Source organism: Cyprinus carpio, chromosome A3, assembly GCF_018340385.1.
Source record: "Cyprinus carpio isolate SPL01 chromosome A3, ASM1834038v1, whole genome shotgun sequence".
Lineage (NCBI taxonomy): Eukaryota > Metazoa > Chordata > Actinopteri > Cypriniformes > Cyprinidae > Cyprinus > Cyprinus carpio.
In genome coordinates, this window is record NC_056574.1 from 20,578,588 (window position 1) to 20,599,134 (window position 20,547).

Genomic DNA, 20,547 nt, shown 5'->3' on the forward strand with positions numbered 1-20,547 from the left:
AAACTGAAATCTATTTAAATCTATTTGACAATGCAATTAATATTTACAAATTTTCCAATGGGCCAAACCCAAGCCTTGCATAAACATGCTTATGTAAGCTTTGTTTAGTCCTTCTGATGGATCAGATTACATTTACCTACTGAGGCTTTTGCACTTTCACCATCCAGCATATGGCCTGAATACTTCCTTCAAAAATAGCCCTGTTCATGTGTGCCCTGCTGCTCAGGTTGCTGCCATATGACTGCACCATCGGTCAGAATGTAATCCAAGCTTATTTTTCCCTGAGCACAGCTTATCCACAGCCAATTCTAAATCAAGTAGGAGCATGATTTGAACATACACCTTTACACTTTCTGTTTAGCAAATAATGAAAAATAATGGAAAAAGCTGCACTTCTACCATGCATATGCATTCCTCTGCATTGCATGAACACATTTATATATAGACATGCACACATAAACACTTGCTCGTAAGTTCAGAGCTTGTCAGTGCTGGGAAGTATTAGAGGTAAAAGGGTGGGAGGAAAAAGCGCATCCAGAGAAATTCCAAAGGGATGACTTCATAACTAAAGCTAAATATAATGGGTGAGTAATAATTGCCAAGGCACTGCCAAAAAGGAAGACACCCACCTGAGCTGCAGTTCTTTTCCTTTGGAGCCATAGAGCTTTGGGCCTGTGGGGGCTGAGAAACAGCCATGCCATCCTGCTCTCCAGCAGTGTTCTTGTTCCACATATTTACATTGCTGCACTTATACTTGTTGGGATCTCCCCATGCTGAAGTACCATCATCAATCTCCATTCTACGCCTGATGGATTCAGGTGATGGCTCTTCCCATCCAGTGGATTCTTCTTCTTTGGAGGCAGTAGGAATTGGGCCTCCCAGCCATCCTGTAGGCTTGTTCTGACCAGGGGCTCCAGTTTGAGAGGTGTTCCCACTCCTGAACATTCCCATGCTGGAATCTTGGGACTTGCCCCACTCTGAAGAATTGTTCGGTTTTGAATTGTCAACCCATGTGGGGTTAGAGTGGCTTGGTTTGATTGGCTCGCCCCAGGTTTGGTTTTGATTGTTGGTCTTGGGTGGCTCTCCCCATCCTGTGGTAGGACCACTCTGGTCAGGTGTGTTGGTGCCTCCGCTGCCTCCCCAGGTGTTGCTTGTCCCACACTGCCCAGGCTCACTCCAGCCTGATCCAGAGCGGTCGCTGTCACTGTCCCAGCCACCTGAACCAGACTTCTGGGTCTCCCCCCAATGGTTTCCCTTTGGGCCTTCTCCGCACCATCCCTGCTTTGCTTTTGGTGCATTATTCCAAGAGGACTTCTCATCCTTGCCACCATTCCATGAGGAACCACCCTTGCTCAATGTAACAGAAGAGGCATCCTCCCATCCACTTTGCCCAACTGGGCCTTTGGTTTCTCCCCAGCCAGTTGAAGGTTTTGATTCAGACCACCCAGATACCGAAGAATTGCTACTTTTGTTGGTGCTGGGTCCATCTCCCCAACCACCTGAGTTAGATGCCTGAGGGGGAGCACTACCCCAGCCTGTCTGTCCATTTCCTGTCTTTTTATCAGAGCTTGAAACATCCCATGCAGTGTTCTGACGGACTGGAGTTTGTCCCCACCCCGTGTTGGACAACACCCTGGGGTCCACGTCAATTCTAGAGAGAGCTGCATTGATCATGCCATGCTGATTACCCCTCCTTCGGTTGCCACCACGTTGCCCATCCCTCTCACTGTGACCTCCCGAGCTCTCTCCACTTCCTTCACTGCCTGTAGACTTGTTCCATGTGCTGGCTTGTGACGGTTGACCAGAGCTCCCTATACCAAGAGCATCATCCTCCAAGGACTTCCATCCATTTGTTCCCTTCTTGCTTCCATTCGTGCTATCATTGGAATGCTGACTGTTGCTGGGTAAAGTGTTCCACTCCCCATTTGAGACCTTAGTGCCAGTGTTTGAAGAGGATGAGGAAGAGGAAGATGAGGAGGAGGCACTCCCCCAGGGGTGAGGGATCCCAACAGGGCCTACAACACTGCCTGCTCCCCAAGACATATTTTGTGAGGTAGCGGGTGCTGAGTCCCAACCTCCTCCACGACCGCCCATCCCGTTATTATTATTATTCTTTAAAGAAGCAGCACTCACAGAGGAGCTGTTGGCTCCAGACTGCATTAGAGTTGCATTCACAGTGTCGCCCACAGCTTGGCCTTTAGGGACAGGACATTTGTCTCCAGAGTAATTAGTGCTGGGTGAAATGCCCCATGCTGTACCATAAGACCGACTGTTAATTCCCTCACTGTTGCCATGTTGAGAAATGGAAGTGCCATTAGAGACTGGAGAAATAGGGAGCTGAGGGGAGCACCCTGTACTCATAGGCCAAGCTCTGTGCCCTGGGGGCTGTTCATTCATCTGCATTGAACCTGTAGAGTTTGGTAAACTAGAGGTCATCGTGTTAGTAGTGTTATTTGGTCCATTAAATTCAGTGTTAAGGTTTTGAGGCTGCCCACTTGGAACCTTGTTTGTACCATTGACTTCAGCTTCAGACATATTTTCCTGCAGGCATCCCCAGGACATCTTAGAGTTGATACTCGGCATGCTGGGTGTTTGACCTATGGTGCTTTGTTGAGTGTTGGTGCCACCATTTCCATTCCCCACAGGCCCATGGGGGTTGGGCCCAGTGTTCTGAAGAATGGGCCAGGCACCATGGTTGGCATTTGGGTTCAAAGTGCTTGGATTTATACCTACATTGGTTGAGGAACCTTGGGTACCCCATGCATTTATTTTGACATGGCTGCTTTCTGCCAGGTTGCTGCTGGGGCCCTCAATGGAGCCTTGACATGTGCTTAGCATTGAGCCATTGGATACACCCCAAGACCCCTTAACACTCCCATTACCCACATTATTGCTGCCATTTGCCACCATGAAATGAGAACCTTGTCTATTGCCATTGCTGTCGCCACCAGCGCTCCCAGACGCCATCATACTAAGATTTTTTTCTGACCCAGAGCTGGAGGCAGAGTCAGCATCCATACATTCTGAGGCCAACTCTGGGTCACTACCAGAGATGGAGGGCCAGGGTCCCTTATCTACAATAACTTTTCCCCAGTTGCTGTTCGAGTCACCGCAAGGTGAGCTAGAGCTCCATGGTGAATTTTCATACTGAGGCTCCAGACCAGTATGTTCCAAACCTGTGAAAGCAAATAAAAGGTCAAATCAGTTCAGATGTCAAACATTGAAAAATAAATAAAAATAACACATCTGTAAACATGTTCTGTTTTTATTTTATGGTAAATAAGAGTGTAGTGACTGGTCCACACCAGCAGACGATATAGTCTATTTATTCCAAGCGCACTCAAGCTCCTTATAGCAGGATTGATTCTGATTGGCTGTCAATGTTTTTATTTTTCATCAGCTGGAAAAAATTGTTCTGAAAGTGATTCCAACGATACAATTTCTCTGTGCCTTTATCGTTATAGCTGTGGTGTGGACTCTGCTATTATTTAATATTGAGAACGATTTATAGAACTATATCTTTATCGTTATCTTTACAGTTATCGTCCTTGGTTTGAACAGACCTTAGGACTAACACATACAATACGGCAAACTTACATATAAAAGAAAAATATAAATATTTATATTAAAAATATATATACATATAATTAAATATCCTTATACTTTAAAATGATTAACTAATACACACAGTGCAAATAAAACCCAAGCCAAATGTTGTAATAATATGCTAAAAATAGTAACATTTGGTAGACTTTGTTTAGAATTTATAGCAACTTGGCCATTTATGGATTACGCAACAATGGCTAACTGCCCATAGGCCCTGTCTCTGTCCTGCTGAGAGGTGTCTCACTCAAGCCAGACTGAAACAGTAGTAGATCTGCCACCATTTTGTAGCAGCAGCATGATCATGGTGCATGCCAGGATAGAAGAGGAGGGGAAGCCAGACGACTGCTAACAGCAACACCAAGTGTGAAGCGTCTCTGCAAGTTCACTGATTTTACGTAGATGTGGCAAGTGTGGTGGCACTAAACTCTAACAATAATGCAACTGCTGTGTTCCTTGAAATAATTTTCTGCTCTTGCTTTCATATTTTTCTGCAAGATGGCTGCCAAGCTTCCTTGAGCACTGTTCTCTTGCCAAGTCTCCCTGGCTGTGTTACCAAGAGATATGGGAAGACAAAGAAACAAAGACAGTCTCACTGCTGGTCTCAAGTAAACTGTTTAAGAGTGACTCAATAAAATGGGAGATTCTGCTGAAGGTCACTAAAGGTAAAGGAAAATTACAGTTACATTACATTTTGATCTAGTACTTCATCTCCCAAGGGGAGACAAAAAGAGCTGTCAACCAATACAAGACTTGTAGACTCTTCTAGTTAAAGGGATAGAACAGTGGAAATTCTGTCACCATGTAATTCCGAAATTAACTTGCTTTCATCTGTTAAATACAAAATATATTATGTCCATATAATGCAAGTCAAAAAAAAAAAAAAAAAAAAAAACACAGATTTTTTATATATTTTGTCTTCAAGTTCCACTGTAAAAAGTCAGTCATACAGTTTTGAACGATGACTGTCTGTAAACGATGACAGACTTTTCATTCTTGGATGGACTATCCCTATAAGGAGACTTGTAATGTGTTATGGACAAAGTGTATAATCTCTGACCTGCATTGTACAAACTAATTCAGAAAAGGTAGAACTTTGTACTAGTTGGCAGCACTACTGGTCTGGCTTTACATAACACAGGAAAAACAAAGATTTGGGAGGAGGAAAAAAAAAAAAGTCAGTCTTCCTATGCCAAGACATTATGATAATGTTCTTTTAAGACACTGTAGAGCAACTGGTTAAATTTAGACAAATCAAAATTACTTATTGACATAATTAAGCATACACCACAGAAATGCTGACAACAACTTGCAATCTGCCTAAATACGAACAGCCAAACAGGTCTTTAGGTGACTTTTGGACTTAATCACACACAATAAACAAAAACGGTAAACAACAGCACATGGTTAGGAAAAAGAAAAAGTGAGTCACCTGTTTGGTTAGGGGAGTGGCTGACGGAATCCCGAATGGGAGCCATGCCTACAAAACAAAGAGCAACACCATGAGAAAAAAACAGCAACATGAAGCCAAAAAATAGGTCTCAACACCAATCAAACAGCCCCACACTAAGACCATGCAGCAAACATCTTTGCTTATTTCAGCATCCATGACCAAAGAATATCAATTCATCAAAACGAAAACAGCAGAATTAAAAAAAAAAAAAAAAAAAAAAAAAAAAAAAAGATTAAGATCTTTCATTAGAAGACATGGTTCTTTTTATACGAGTGACTATTAACTTGTCTGTACTGAACTGGCAACCACTAGCAGAAATAATGGCTTCATTATTTTTATTAATGGCTTCATTACATTACTTTAGAATATTATACTAAAAAGTGCCTGGGAACATAAATGATCAATTTTAAAGCTTTGAAAAGGGTCTCATTTTGGAAATAAGTGGGAGAACTGACAACGCTTACAATCAGAAAATGATTTGGTGAAAAATGTTGTCAAATTTATTGACCTGACTACTAAAAAAAAAAAAAAAAAAAAAAAATTAACAAATACATTCTGCTTTTTAATAAAAAAACAAACACAAAAAACAAACAAAAATAAACACTACTCTATGAATACATACATACATGTCTGTCCTTGTATATCTAACTAAGATATTTTTACAGCCTGGAACAACTCTGGCTATCAGCAGCTTTAAACATACATATCATGGATCTCAGAACACCTGGCTGGTTCATAATCTACAAGGTCATTATCAAGAGCACAGGTACCTGAGAGGTGGCTTTGGGCGCAGTGTAGGACAGACCTCTCAGTTGTAAGCTCCCCTGGCTGGCTAGAGTTGAGCTGCACTTGAGTTCCCAGGTTGGCAGCAAGGAACGTGAGGGAATGCCCACGCTTCAACAGCTGTTTCTGTTTGTGCTGACAGAGACGCGGCGGAACTTCACAGAGCGGGTACCGAGGCAGGGCTTGGGGCTGGCCGCTGGCTGGGGCCCTCTTGGCATTGCTGATGGTGCAGGTTACAGTGGAGGTGCTGCTGTTCTAATTGGCAGACTGAGGCAGGCTGAAACTGGACTTAATATGTTCTGGCACTGAAATCAAAATAGAAACAGGTATTTAAAACTATGCCAAAAGTGTGATTTTCATTCTGCACAATTTAAAGTTAATCTACAAACATCTATAATGTTGCATAAACAAAACATCTCAAGGAAGCATATTCGCTGATATCCCATCATATTTTCCCTCACTGACCTCATTTTAAACACTGTAAAGGCCAATAATTTAATTAAGATAGGACTGTGATTAAGTTGTCTACTTGGCTTGCTTATAGAACATACAGAGCTATTCCAATCATATTCATGGCTACCATGTTAAATCCACGGTACATTAATGAGGCACTCATCTAGATTGTGTCCAGAATTTGCCTCCATTCAACCAAACTCAAACCAAACACAGTATAGCCCTGCGACTACCATCACAAAAATAGTGCAGTTGTTGTCACAGTTTAGCAGTTTATTAAAACAATCTTGCACAATTATCAGAAACTGCATAAGATAGTAGGTTGTAAAATGTGTGAAAAAAAAAAAACTCAAGTCTTAATCTCAAGAGAGTCATAGTCCATGAAAACAATTGTTGATATGCGTCACAACTTCTGGGCTCACTAAAACAATGTTCTAGGGCCCTATGATTTTCCACGTTGCAGAAAACGCAGACGGAACTGGGGAATCCAGCAATGAAAATAGAATTTACTGTATAATGTGGAATGTCAAGGAATTTACCAAATTTTGGATTAATAAATCAAAAGTGTCGGTAAATATTAAGCTGGAAAAATAAGATTTAAATATGAATCCTGCCTGTTCTAAATTACTCTGTGTGAATGAATGGCGCAGACATGCTGAAACATTTACTACACACATACTGAAGCACCCAGTGTTTTCAGCCACTGCCGCAATGCCTACATGAATCCCAAAAACTGCTCTGAGAGTGACTTCATGAGCATTTTACAGTTTCATTTGAGAAAAAATATCATCAGATTATATACAAACAGAAGCTCAAAATAAGTTTGTTTTAACCTGAAAACTGTGACAAATATTACTTAATGTAATGATAGTACTACTACTACTCATAAAATTATTAAAACATTAAGGAATAATAAGACAATTTTTCTTTTCATGTTTTCATTTTAACCATAAACCTCTGTTGTGCATCACCTTGTTTGCCAAAAAAGGAAGGGTTTGTTTAATTCTCACTTAATTAGAAGATAAATTAATGTTTTGCCTTCATTTATTTACCAGAAAAATGTAAATACACAACAGTATTACAAAAAAATATATATATATTTTCTATAAAATCAGTTAATTGCAGGTGCTTTTATTAAAATTTTATGAAACCATTAAAATGGAATCCTGAAAATTAGGATGGGTTGGGGGTGAGTGCATTAAATTATATTTTTGTTTACTTTTAATAAACTGATGTTAAATTGTGTAAGTTTCACGATTTCAATTAATTATATATGCTTTTTGATTGAAGGGGTCATATGACGTTGGTAAAAAAAACATTATGTTGTGTCTCTGGTGTAATGAAATGCGTTATGCGGCTCAAGGTTAAAAAAAACACATTTTTTTCCACATAATGTACATTATTGTTTCTCCTCTATGCCCCGCCTTCTGAAACGCGTCGAAAAGCTCATTCTGAAAAGCGAGGTGTGCTCTGATTGGCCAGCTATCCAGTGCATTGTGATTGGCTGAATACCTCAAGCGTGTGACTGAAATGTTACGCCCCTTACCACAGCGGTTCCCAATCCCAGTCCTCGCACCCCCCTGCTCTGCATATTTTGCATGTCTCTCTTAATTAACACACCTGATTCATATAACCAGCTCATTAGAAGAGAGCTACATGCATGAACTGTGTTTCAATTTATATGATCCCTGCACAATGCACCATGTTCACTGCTCCCTACTCCCTGAGCAGGGGAAATCCGTTGAAGTTTACTTCACTTCCGAACATTCATTCATGGATTTGCGCTGCTCCCTGCAGCGTCTTCACACACAGATGAGTGTGACATCATAAACCTCTGTAAATAAATACAATTAAAATTCACGTCTCTAATACTTTAATTCCCTTTGAATGGAACATATGGATTCGCTTCGAACTGGAATCATGGCAGAATATCCTGTGATGTCCACTTCGCAGGGCACTTACGGTCAAATAGAACAAATGTATGTGATAAGAGGACTGGGATTGGGAAACTCTGCCTTACCATACTGTAGAGATGTGGGGGGGGGGGGGGGGGTTGGGTGGGTTTAGAACGAGACGTTTTTTTTTTTTTTGGGGGGGGGGTATATAAGTTGACAACCTTTATAACGAATATCTCTTTGGATTTGAGACTTTAGTCCTAGCAACTTTACAGATCTTCTTTATGTACCAAGGGCTTGTAACACTCCAAAGAGAAAGGAAAAATAGCATCATATGACCCCTTTAATAGATTTCCTAGGGCCCTAATACTCTCATTGAGAAATTTCCACACAAACAATTAAAAAAAAACACCAACAAAGAATAAAAACGATTTACTAAATATTTATGACTATTTACAACTTAATATACATGTTTTGGGCTTATAATGAAAATGGTTCACCAGTACATGTTATCACTAAAGAAAAAATGTAAATATTTTAAATAATTTAACAATATTTCTTTATTATGGACATGACTAACCTTCCTGTATTTTATCCCCTCCCCTCCAACAACCTGTCACCGAGACCACCTTTCACAATAATTCCCGCAGGAGTTAATACAATTAACACCCCTTTTCACAAAATTACATAAGTAAAATGGGGACTGCCAGGTACATGCAAAGACAACACACAGTACCTCATTAAAGGGATAGTACACAGAATAAAATGAGAAAAATTGTCATCATTTACTTACCCTCTGCCAACACTTTATTGATTAAGAATGTGGGTAACCAAACAGTTTCTGGAAAATGTATAATTTAAATTTATTTTTGGGTGCACTATCCCTTTAATAATAAACTTGCACACCTGCATTATAATATTACAGTCAATAAAAATCAAGTCAAGACTGACTATATGTAATACAGTATCTTTTGAAACTGATTTTTTTTTTTACGGAACTGTTACATCCATTTAATGTACTGGTACAGTATCAGATAGTAATATCATAATATGATGACTGCAAATGCCATTATATTTTAAATGCTACTGCAAGGTATTTCAAAGAATACAATGTGACATGCCCCCAGAAACATAGTATTACCATTATGCATTTTGGTACTTTATTAACCTTTGTTGAAATTATTAATCTAGTTTGCAAGAACAAAAACAAGCAATTCATCTGATTTCAGTTTCTCTATATAAATTCTTTCCATGCACACAGGTTGGAAAACATACAATTCTAAAGAGCAGAAAGTAAGTCACTAACAAGTAGTTTAACAGTCCACCACTGCACATTCAGCTTCATAACACTTAATGCACTGCACCCCAAGCACAACTGTTAGCAATATCCAGAGGCTTGTTCGCGGACATTGTTTTGGCTGTGGAATTTCCTCTTTAGGAATGACCTCATAAAGCAGCAGTTCGGATTCCCATTAAACAAAGAATTAAATACATTTCAATGGGCAGACCACATGGTGCAAAAACGATCCTGATCTTAATAGAACAGGTCCACAGTTTAGAACAGAGAGCTATCAAACAGACTAGTATGAAACATTAATCCTCTCACATCACAGCAGCTGTGAAGATTTTACCAATTCAACAATTTAAGAAGAAAAGAGACTAGAAGAGCTCAAGATACCAAGTAAAACACATTTGTAGTGCATTATAAAAGCTGAACATCTACCTTCAAGTAATACAGGATTAGATAACAGCTTTCTTTCCCCCTCCTCTCCTGGTTTAACAGAAGCTTTCAAAGACACCCAGCTTTGTTCCTTCTCTTCACATTTCACAAGAAGAAAAAAAAAAAAAGGACAGGCACGGTGTCATTTTACTGCTCGAGCTCAAACTCCTGTCAGCTCCTCCTGCTGCCTGTAGCGGGGGCTCTGTGAGGGGGAGCTTTTTTGTGGGCTTTCTTTTTTTGAATTTGTATTTTTTTACACTTACATGTTTTAGCAAAGGAGTTCAATAGGAAACAAAAGTGTGAAATAATACTGCAACCATGCAACAGGTCTGTTTTCTTAGGGGCAACTTCCTGTTCAAAAAACTTTGACTCTCTTGCTGTGGATAGACAACCGTCAGGAAGTTAGGTGGTCACGTTGCAACAAGCAAGACTACCCTGCAGATCTGTTGCACTGCAACAACCAGTGGTGCATTCAAACGGCAAGCCTGCATGACTACAGCATTACAGAGAGTATGAATGCTTTCCGTTTTACACAGTATCTGAAGGCATCTTTCCAGGAACACCAAAAATACTAGTGCATTTCTTCACCGCTGAAGCGCAAAAATGACAAGAAAAACACTGTATTTTTCTTGTTCAAATATCAAGCTAAAGCAAGTGAAGTTATAATAATAATAAAAAAAAAACACTTTCTTCAACACTCCCAAAAGTACTTGCAGACATGATCAGGTCTGCAATTTGTCTTAAAATTTCAAGTATGCATGAACATGCCTTGACTTGAAATGACTTGTCCATATTTGGTGTCAGTTACGTCAGTAATCTATAACTATTAAAGCCGACAGGACAAGGTACTATCTCTTGGGACTCTAAAGTTTTGCTTTTGGCATTTTTAAGTGCTTTTACCAGCCTCTATGAGTTAATGCAGACCATCTTTGCCAGTGGCTCTTCCTTGCAAGTGAATGTCTGTTTTGTGCATGGTCATTGCTAAGCAACAGCTAGTGAACAAACTAAACCTTCGCCGCAAAACAGACACCACAAACCATTTCTTGAAGCATTTTTCATTATATGACCCTAAGGTTTTGCTAATAATAATAAATATAAAAAAAAGACCATTACAAACTTTTGACTTTTTCCAAGATGTTAGACATAAAAGGTGGAAGGAAAAACTAAAAAGGTAGACTGGGACATGTTTCAAAATTTTACATGAAGACCAAATCATTTTCCAGCTGAACTGAAATGATGAAATAAGGAATAAATGCAAGTGTGAGTGCAAGTTTATTATCCAATCAAGATAAAAGGGAGCAAAATATTGTTATGCACTCAGCAGCCAATAAGACTAAGGCAACTTTATTGCTTAAGTATCACTCAGTATCATGAAGACGACACCGGGACATCTGGGCCAACAGATAAGTAAAAAGTCACCCGGGGTAACTGGGGAGGGGTTGGTACTGGAAACATGATTCTTGTAATAAAGCTGATGCAGTATTCACGTCATAATACTTTAAGGTCTTTTCCCTAGTCAAACAATTTATAGATTTTCATCATGTCCACACACAATTAATTTTTGACCATTTTTTTTTTGCAAACCCACAGACACCCCTGCAAACTCATTTCCAAGGAGAGCATTTAGTCACTGTTGCCAGACACAACCAAGTGCCAGTCACACCGCTGGCTTTAGCCTTAAGCTAGTGTGAGAGCGAAGACAAGGTCAAGAGATAAAGACCTGAGCTATCAGCCTTTCCACATCACTCAGTGGAAAAATGCTACACCCACTTACAAGTTTCTATGATGTGCCTTGGTCTGTATAAATGGCAAAGCATGGTCATTATGATAAAATGGCTTTGCTATTATTTCCTAATAAGAATTCAACACAGATAATGCAATTTCATTCAAGAACATGGCACAGTAGCTTATGCCGTGACAATACACTTAGCCCAAAATAACTACAAAAAATGCTATTGGCCATTTTCAGCTCCATAAACAGACAATAATTCCTACCTTTATACCAGCCCCCTCTTCCTTATCGTCATTCCAATGAGCTCTACACTTTCCTCCGTCCACTCTTCATCCGTGTTTCGAATGATTTCCCTGAAAACGAAAGGATCAAATGGCAGATAAGACACAATAACTTGGCTTCATCTTTAACAACTCTTAACAGTTTCCCACAGCTACATCTCCAAATAAATGATGCAGCAACGCATTTAGTAAAAGGGAGAAAGCTTCTGGTAATCTCCTTAACGGATTACACCGGGAAATTACTCCTCTATAAACAACCAACTATCTCTGTGGGTCAAACCGGCAAGCACTTTTTCCCTGACTACCAACACTCTAGTTCTGCACAATGCACAATGTTCATGTAGTAAGTGAGCTTAATGAGCTCAGCAACTCACTGGCAATATTAACAGTAATATTTTGAGAAAAACTAAACATTTTTTTCTTTGCAGTTATGGGTGTTGCAATATACCGGTATTTATGATAATTGTGATATTTAAAAAAAGGAAACAGATAGTATGTTAATACAACAGGATACAACATAATAGGGCTGGGCAATATGCCAATATATATCGGATAGACGAAATAAGACTGTTGTTTCATATTATTTTCTATCGTTTGTTTTATCGTCGCAAAATACATTGTTTACGGCAACACTTTTTCATCATTTGAATGACGGCAGTCTTACATGCATTACATGTGGATGAAGGCAGGAACGTGAATAACAGCATGCACACCTAGGTAATGTTGCTGTGCGCGTGGTCTTGAAAACTTTGTTTGCACGCGTTTTTAAGCACTGCAGTTTAAAACAACTGATATAGGCTGTTGAAACAAACAACAGAGGTATATGAGCACGCTGTCTCGGTTTCTGTGTGAGAGGAGTGTGTAAGTCAGCTGCTAATAGAACTCGTGAGCATTTTTGTCGCTTTATTGGCTTTGAACAATTGCATAAACACTTACATGCATTCAAATGCCCAGCTTTGCAAGTATCCTCATAAATGGACGGATCTGGACTTCGGTCTTAAAGGGGAAGCTGTCCAATATTCCCCCTGTCAGCCATTAAAGGTGCTGTATGTAGGATTGACACCGAATGGTTGAACTAGGCATTGCGCTCCAAATTCAAAATATTGGAGAGCTTTTTTTTTTTTTCACCCGGCCTCTCCTCTTCAGACTTGATGCACACGCAGGTTGCCAGATTGACAACACAAACAGGAACGAGTGCACTTGACGATGAATGAAATACGTTGTGTTTTCCGCCAACTGGCAACCCGGGATGCCAAAATACAAATAGGTAAACTGGCACTCAGCGGGTTTCACAAACCAAAACAAATAACGTCAATTCAGCCCGGAACGCACATTTTCAAAGGAGAATATGTATGATATGATAAACAAGTATGTTAACTTAGCATGTTTCTTAAATATCTGCAAACATATTATGCTATTTTATGCTTTATTAAAGTCAAAATCTTACATACACCACCTTTAATATTAATCAAACGACAGTGAGAGAAAATCTCTCACTGCTCGACTAAATCACTTTTATAACTAGAAGAAAAATAAATTTAATTTAATAATTATTAATAGGCTAATAATTATGCCTATATACACACATATATAAACAAATAACTTACATTGTGTAAATTAAATAGTCTTTACTGTGTATTTCTTATTTATTGTAATTTTTTGTCCTATTGTTTGTAATTAATTTCTTGTCCTTATTTCATCACTGACTGTTTATCTCCAGTGAGCTTGAGTTTTTTTTTTTTTTTTTCTTGTATTAGTTTGATATCGACATCGGTGACAAGGATTTTAATGGTGACAAAGATTTAAATATCATAAAAACCGTATTAAAAGAAAAAACATGATATATATCATTATCGTGATATAAAATTACTCATATCGTGATACACCTTCAATATAATGTTGATAATTCTGCACCGGTAACTGGTTGACAATGTGACAGTAGGTGGCAGTCTTGCACCATAAAGCATACTTAGTTTTTTTTTTTTTTTTTTTTTTTTTTTTATGCGCAAGCTAGGGTATGTGCACAGTTGTACGGGTAGCCTTTCAAATAATACTCTAGGGCTGCACGATAAATCATGATTAACACTAAATCTTGAGTAAATCGACCTGTCTAGTGTGATTTTGATATTGCAAAGGGTGCAATTATGTTTTACGCACAGCTTGTCCATGAAGCATGGCTCTTTAATCAGTAGGAAGTGCTACTCTGTCTGAAATCACTATGAGTTTTAGTCGCTTATAATGTGCATCTGTAAAAGCAACATTCGTCAAACATCATTATAAATATACTTTATTATCATGAAAATACCTGAGAAGGCTTGAAGAACAGGGATAGAAAGATGCCCATTGGCACTTCCTGGAACTAAGCCTGTTATGGTACTACTTCTGCGGGGCCTGTTTGGAGTTTCTGCGTGAGAGTGACCTCTGGCTTTTAGATGCAGTAGCATTCAAACATACTTCAATGTCAAGCTGCACATAAAAATAAAAATGCAGCCAACTGCCAAATCGTGAGTGGTTTATTTTCAATTTATTGTGCAGCTCTATACTCCATTTGACAGCTTGCGCAAACACAGGTGGCGAGACAAGTTTGCGGTCAAAGTTTCATCTTTGTCCAGTGTGTACTACCAATAAAATTGTCTTTGTACAATTTAAAACTCTCATAACCCCCTCACACAAGTGATTGTCAACACAAGCATCTGTTCTTACTGCCATCAAACGGTATTTTGTTGTTGTTCCATCTCTAGTTTTGTTTTCTACTGTGAAACAAATGCCTGGGCAAGTGTAGCCACCCTGTAGAACAACTGATTATTGCAAAACAAATTCACTGCGCATGTGCAACCTGTTCACAAAAACTTGGTTGTGCATACACAGTATGTGCATACCATTCTTGGTGAAATTTGTGTCACGCAGACCCTTGCATATGCGTAAAAAACGAAGTATACTTAATGCTGGTTAATGCTGGTTTCCATCTGTCCTAAAACAGAAAAAGGCAAGGACACAGTGTGTAGCTACCACTGCTGACAAAAAACTGAAAAGAAAAGAAAAGTTTACTCTCCAGTGTGGGAGTTTTTTTTGGATCACAAAAAAATACAGGGTTTCAGACACCCCAGTCTGCAGGAAGAGTTAATCTCCTCTAAGTTATTACTGTATTGTAACTTTTTTTTTTTTTTACAGTTATGGTTACAAACTCTCTCTCCTCCTCACTACACATGTATTTTGACTGTGATTCATTGGCCAAAAATTAATATAAAAACTTAAAGAATTTGACTTATAGCACTTAGCCTATTATTTTTTCAAAATAAATAAATAACTAACTAAATATGTAATAAATATGCATTATGAAAATAAACTGCATCGATTTTGATTACATTGCCATTAGTTTACTTAAAAAAAAAAAAAAAAAAAAAAAAAAAAAAAAAAAAAAAAGGATCAACAAATTATGACAAGCTAAAACAAACGGCTCAAAGAGACTCTGATAACACTTCACTCTTAAGGATATACCAGCCTGGTAAGTAGGGCAGTTACCAAAAGTGGGGGGTAGAAAGTTAATTCCGGAACACACCAAACCGACGCCAACGAACGAACTAGTGGTGATGAAAGCAGACTGCGTGGTCGGCAGCGTCTGGGTCCAAAGTTGAGATGACACGTTAAGCCAACGCTTGACACCCAATGGCCAAGTAGCATGTCCATTCTGCATTTTTTTTCCTCATGCACTTGTTCCCCAGCTGAACAGCCGATCAGAATGATCAGATGGCCTGAGTGACCAACGAGCTCAGAGGCCGATTCAACATGTTGAATTGGCCGAAAAAAGCAGACTAGGACCAACTTCAGCCAATGGTGTGGAACACACTGAGAAAACTTTGCCGGCTGACGAACAAAAACTGCCGGATGGCCGACCATCGGCTTGGTCTGTTCCGGGGTTTATACTGACTCAGTGTTTCCCATCACTGATTTATTTGTGGCAGCTTAGATAGATAGATTTTCCAAAAGGCTTTGACTGCGCTGATTAAACATGAGCAACAGCATGTTTCAAAATCAAAACGTCATGCGTGTGTTTTTACATGAATGTATCTGAAGGAAACTGACTGTCTTCAGAAAAGCTTCAATTTCATTTAATCTTTCCTATAATGCTAGATAAAGTAATGTTTGTGAGCAAAGAGCTGCTTTGATTACAGCCGTTACCAGGGATTATTTCTGCTGCTCCAAAAGCACCTCCTGCTGGCAGAAAATGAATTTGCATTTGGAATCAGCTCATCTGCTATTTTTGTTCAAACCAAGGCAAAAATCGTCCGATGCGTGTACACAGCAAACACCCAGAGCATATATATATACATACACACATACACTATGTATGCATGCATTTATTTATTTCTCAAGTAGGTCCATCTGATGTGAAAAGTAGAATATGGCCACTTCCAGGGGGTAAAGTCAGCCTATGAAGATTGCGCTTGGGGCCGCACACCCCTGCCCCTCCCCCAGGAACAACCTCTTCTCCTTAAAGTGTTTAACCAGATGGCCATCTCAACAACAGAAGCCTCCAATATACAAACACAAAGACAGGGCATCCGTTTATGAAGCGCCAAGATAAGCACAGCTGAAAGATGACCAGTCAAAATCATACCAGCACATATAACACTGCAAGACTTCATATAAATGATTTTTTTTTTTTTTTATAATTCTAAATAATAGTTGCTCTGAGCACGGCTTTACAATTAAACTGAAGATCACCTTCAGTTTCTGGTCCCCACTATGCAAGTCAATGGGGACCAGCAACTGAAGGTGACCCATCTCTTTAATCTAAGTTAAACCGAAAACATGATACAGCTTAGCGCGGTTGTAAAAGACTGCAACTTAACTTAATATATGTGCTGCACATTTCAGAGTGTTTACACTCAAGAAGCTCATGATCTATTTTCTCTCAGTGTCTCAGAGCAGCTCAATTCACAGCAATTGCTACTCCACTCATCTTTGCACTATGCTCTTCTGGTTGCTTCTAACGTGCATTTGTGAACACAACATGCAAACCATCTTTCCAAACTTTTAAAGACAAGCGCTCATAAACCAGCTGTTGTCAAAAAAAAAAAAAGCTTTAAGAGCTCCTTGCAGTTTTCCGCCAAAATAAAAGCTCGATGGTTTACCATGTAAATATGTTTTAAGACAGACATAAATACTAGAACTGTAATTTTATCATATTTAGTAGTACATATTCTTATAGACTTATTGATATATAAAGTACAGCAAACCTGTAACTTTTTTAATGCATTATTTAAAAATATTTGCAATCTGTTTTTCTCCAAATTGTGAAACTCTAAATCTGAGTTAATAAGATGACAAACCAGACTTGGCTTTTCTCATTATATGCCAACAGATGAAAAGCAATGTGATCACGTGTGAACATGACATATCAAGAAACAAGAATAAAAAAAATTACGCTAGAAATATAATAAATAATATAATGTGTGATCAAACTCGGTGAAAGCAAACGTGTTATGATCTAGTCCCTGGCATTGTTAGGTGTGGACGTGATTATGACCTAACAGGGGCAATGTTCATTTCCCTGATAAGAAAAATTCAAAAACAGTCTATGATTAACTTGGAGTTGAAAGCATGCCGGGTAAGCAATATACAGATGCTTCTCTGAATCACAACAAGACAAAAACAAATCAAACTAAAAATTGTTCTTGACATCTTGATCAGTAGTTTTTATCTGGTACATATTAAAATGACAACAATCTCCGGCAGCTATAAACAGTGGAGGCAAGTGTTTATGACTCATGACTGCAATACAGTAGCGTCACAAAGAGCTACACAAACACTGTTTTTGTCAAACATTTTTAAGCAGCAAAGCTTACTCAGCACTGGGAACCCCTTTAATTCAAACGGAACTGCATTTGCTTACAACAGCAGCAGCTGCTTTGACCCGGCTTTGTTAGTGCCGCCCAGCAAAGGCATGAATAGGAAAAGCCCAGAAGCATGCAGGCTTTGGAAAAAGCAAGCGCTCATCTACACTACTGAAAATGACTACAGAGAGATGAGCCGACTTACTGACCTGTGTTGCTTCTCTTCAATGTCTTTGGTGGCAATAGCATCCAATTCTCTGTAAGGAAATAAACACACAGATGTTCAATTATCAATCTGACATTTCACTTTTCATTCTCCAGTACATAAATGCTGACAAAAACCAAGTTATTACATGAACATCCGACAAAATCAGAGTGAAAACGGATTATATAGCTTGACATTTAATTTTAGAGAGGTGAATGCAAAGTGTACATCTCATTCTTGTACAGATGGCTACATATTGTGTGAACAACACTTAGGTGTGCCATGACAAGGCAACCTTTTTGCACTAGGCAAAGAATAAATCTCTATATTTTTTTCCTTTCTAAAAATGTTCACTTTCATTACTTTTCAAGTGCCACATACTTGGGTGATTTACCCAATGGAAACCACAAACTTCCCATCACACCACAATATGACACCAAAATCAACTCACTTCGCCTCTTGCCATATTTACACAGTGGGAAATAAGGGAAAAGATGGATGGACACACTTCGAATTGTAAGTCACAGAGGAAACGGGACGAATATATGCATGAACAGCAGCCTATAATATTCACCCAGACTGTATTCTTTAGCAAACCTTACTTTAAACTAAAGCAATACGTGATTAATAAAGAAACAGGCTTCTTAAAAATAAAACAAGTTATTCGGTTTAACATCAGCTATACTTTATTTGGACGGTTAAATGCAGAGATCAGCGACACCCTCCTCCCCCACCACGGGCTTCAGCTGCTGCTAACGGGGCAAACCAGCAACCTTGACCTGCCCTTAAAAACATTACATTATAACTCACTCAAAACACGTTTCTACACAACTTCTACTCTCAAAAAGCGACTTCGTAATGTCTATATTTTCTTCACTCTGGTCTGGGAGAAGGAAACGCAGCTTTGCTGTGGAATTTTTCCCTCTGTGCTAGCAGCTGTGACTGCGTACTTTAAAAAGATAAACACGAAATAAACGATAAACACACAGCATGTGACGCTCGCCACTCTGTTAAGTCATTAAAGCAGTTTAAAAGAAAGCAAACTGGTTAACGTTTCCCAATTAAATATAATTTTCCTGGATGTGCGCAATACAGCAGCTGAGCTAAGAGTGCTAACAAACCAGATGGCCACTAAAGCCTGTCTTTTATCAGCTTTAACGAATCAAACGCGGTTTTATTAATGCTCACATTAGATGAATAGCGACACAATCTCTTTTTTTGTTTTGTTTAATTACCATGGATCGAATACGGCTGGTAGCAACCAACTAACGTTAACCAAAAAACGAGGCGACATCGAGAAAAGTTGCAGGACGTCGAATTAAACATCCAACATATTTACAAAATACACTGCATAAAACTGTCCAAGAACGCACGAGACCTCATATTTTAACGCTGTAACGTTACATTCATGAACTCGACTTTTATGCTTGTAAGCACTTTAGTAACGATACACTTACGAAACCGACTGCAATGTCATTTCGATGCCATTATGTGAAAGCAGGAGATCAACGTTCAAGAAATGTACCACACAAACATGCGCTTTGCTTTTAAGACGCAACGCAGACAGTAGACACTATTTATATAAACATTTAAATTGTGAAACTATCGTGCAAACGCAAACACCACAGCAAAACATTCAACCGTGCCTCCAGTAACTACTGAGCTCAGCTTAGATACCGCAGATACGCTGCTGAATAAATCTATACCGCTTTTATGGGGAAAATCACAGATACACACGCGAACAGACCGCAAAACTCACCTCTTGTAGTTTAAAGTGCAGTAGAGATGAAATGAAAGCAAATAATAAGGCTTTAGAAATTCAACACATTTGCAGAGTCTAGGAGGGGAAACATTTGTCCTGCTCGATCGCCATTTTCTTCTCTCGCGTTCATGCGTTCATCCCTGTAACTGCAGGAAGAGCTCAAGCGCCGCTCTCAGAGCACTTCCTCCAACTCTACACACTCACCTCCAAAATGGTGGCCAGATACAGGCAGTGTTTCAAAACCTAGTTAGCTGTCTACCTCACTAAGTTACCACTTTTGGCCTTCGCGGACACGTGCGGTATTTTTTTGACATCATATGGAATTCTAGAAGCATGGTTCTAAAACAGATATGATGAGTGATGCGTGAGCTTAGCTGATTTTAATGCCCAAAAATGCTGTCTAGGTTGGCAGCTCACTAGGCTTTGAAACACAGCCACATAGCTGATGGTTAACCGAGACTCATGGTGGGTTTCTTTGCTGTTTAGATGTGTTCTGCCAACGTGATATAAAGTGAATTCATAATAGAAATGGACAGATCATCCAAAATAATGTCATTAAGGACTATTTCAAACAGAGAGTTTAAAAAAATAACATTGTCATGTTGAAACCAACATACATTTTAAGGGCAATGGGGTAATATCCCATATACAATAAAAGTAAATAATATATGCTAATGCAATTGTATTGGTTTCAAACTGTGCAGAAGTGACTTTGTAATGCTACTCAGATGGCAACAAAAAGTCAAATACTAGCATTTGCTTTAATCTCAAACAGGGCTTGTTTCACTTTATTAAATCTAACCCATTTATGATCCATTTATCA

The 20,547-nt window shown here is 39.0% G+C and overlaps 1 protein-coding gene across 1 annotated transcript in view; it reads right to left on the reverse strand.

The window, feature by feature from the left end:
* Positions 1 to 20,013, reverse strand: part of LOC109050272 (trinucleotide repeat-containing gene 6A protein-like) — a 32,738-nt gene extending 12,725 nt beyond the window's left edge. Inside the window, exons 1-6 of the mRNA XM_042722882.1 lie at positions 19,722 to 20,013; positions 17,967 to 18,014; positions 11,903 to 11,992; positions 5,827 to 6,144; positions 5,036 to 5,083; positions 623 to 3,176 (exon numbers count right to left, since the gene is read on the reverse strand). Coding sequence (XP_042578816.1) covers positions 623 to 3,176; positions 5,036 to 5,081 — 2,600 coding nt within the window. The 5' untranslated portion in view covers positions 5,082 to 5,083; positions 5,827 to 6,144; positions 11,903 to 11,992; positions 17,967 to 18,014; positions 19,722 to 20,013. The remainder of the gene's footprint in view (positions 1 to 622; positions 3,177 to 5,035; positions 5,084 to 5,826; positions 6,145 to 11,902; positions 11,993 to 17,966; positions 18,015 to 19,721) is intronic.
* Between the last annotated feature and the right edge of the window lie 534 nt (positions 20,014 to 20,547).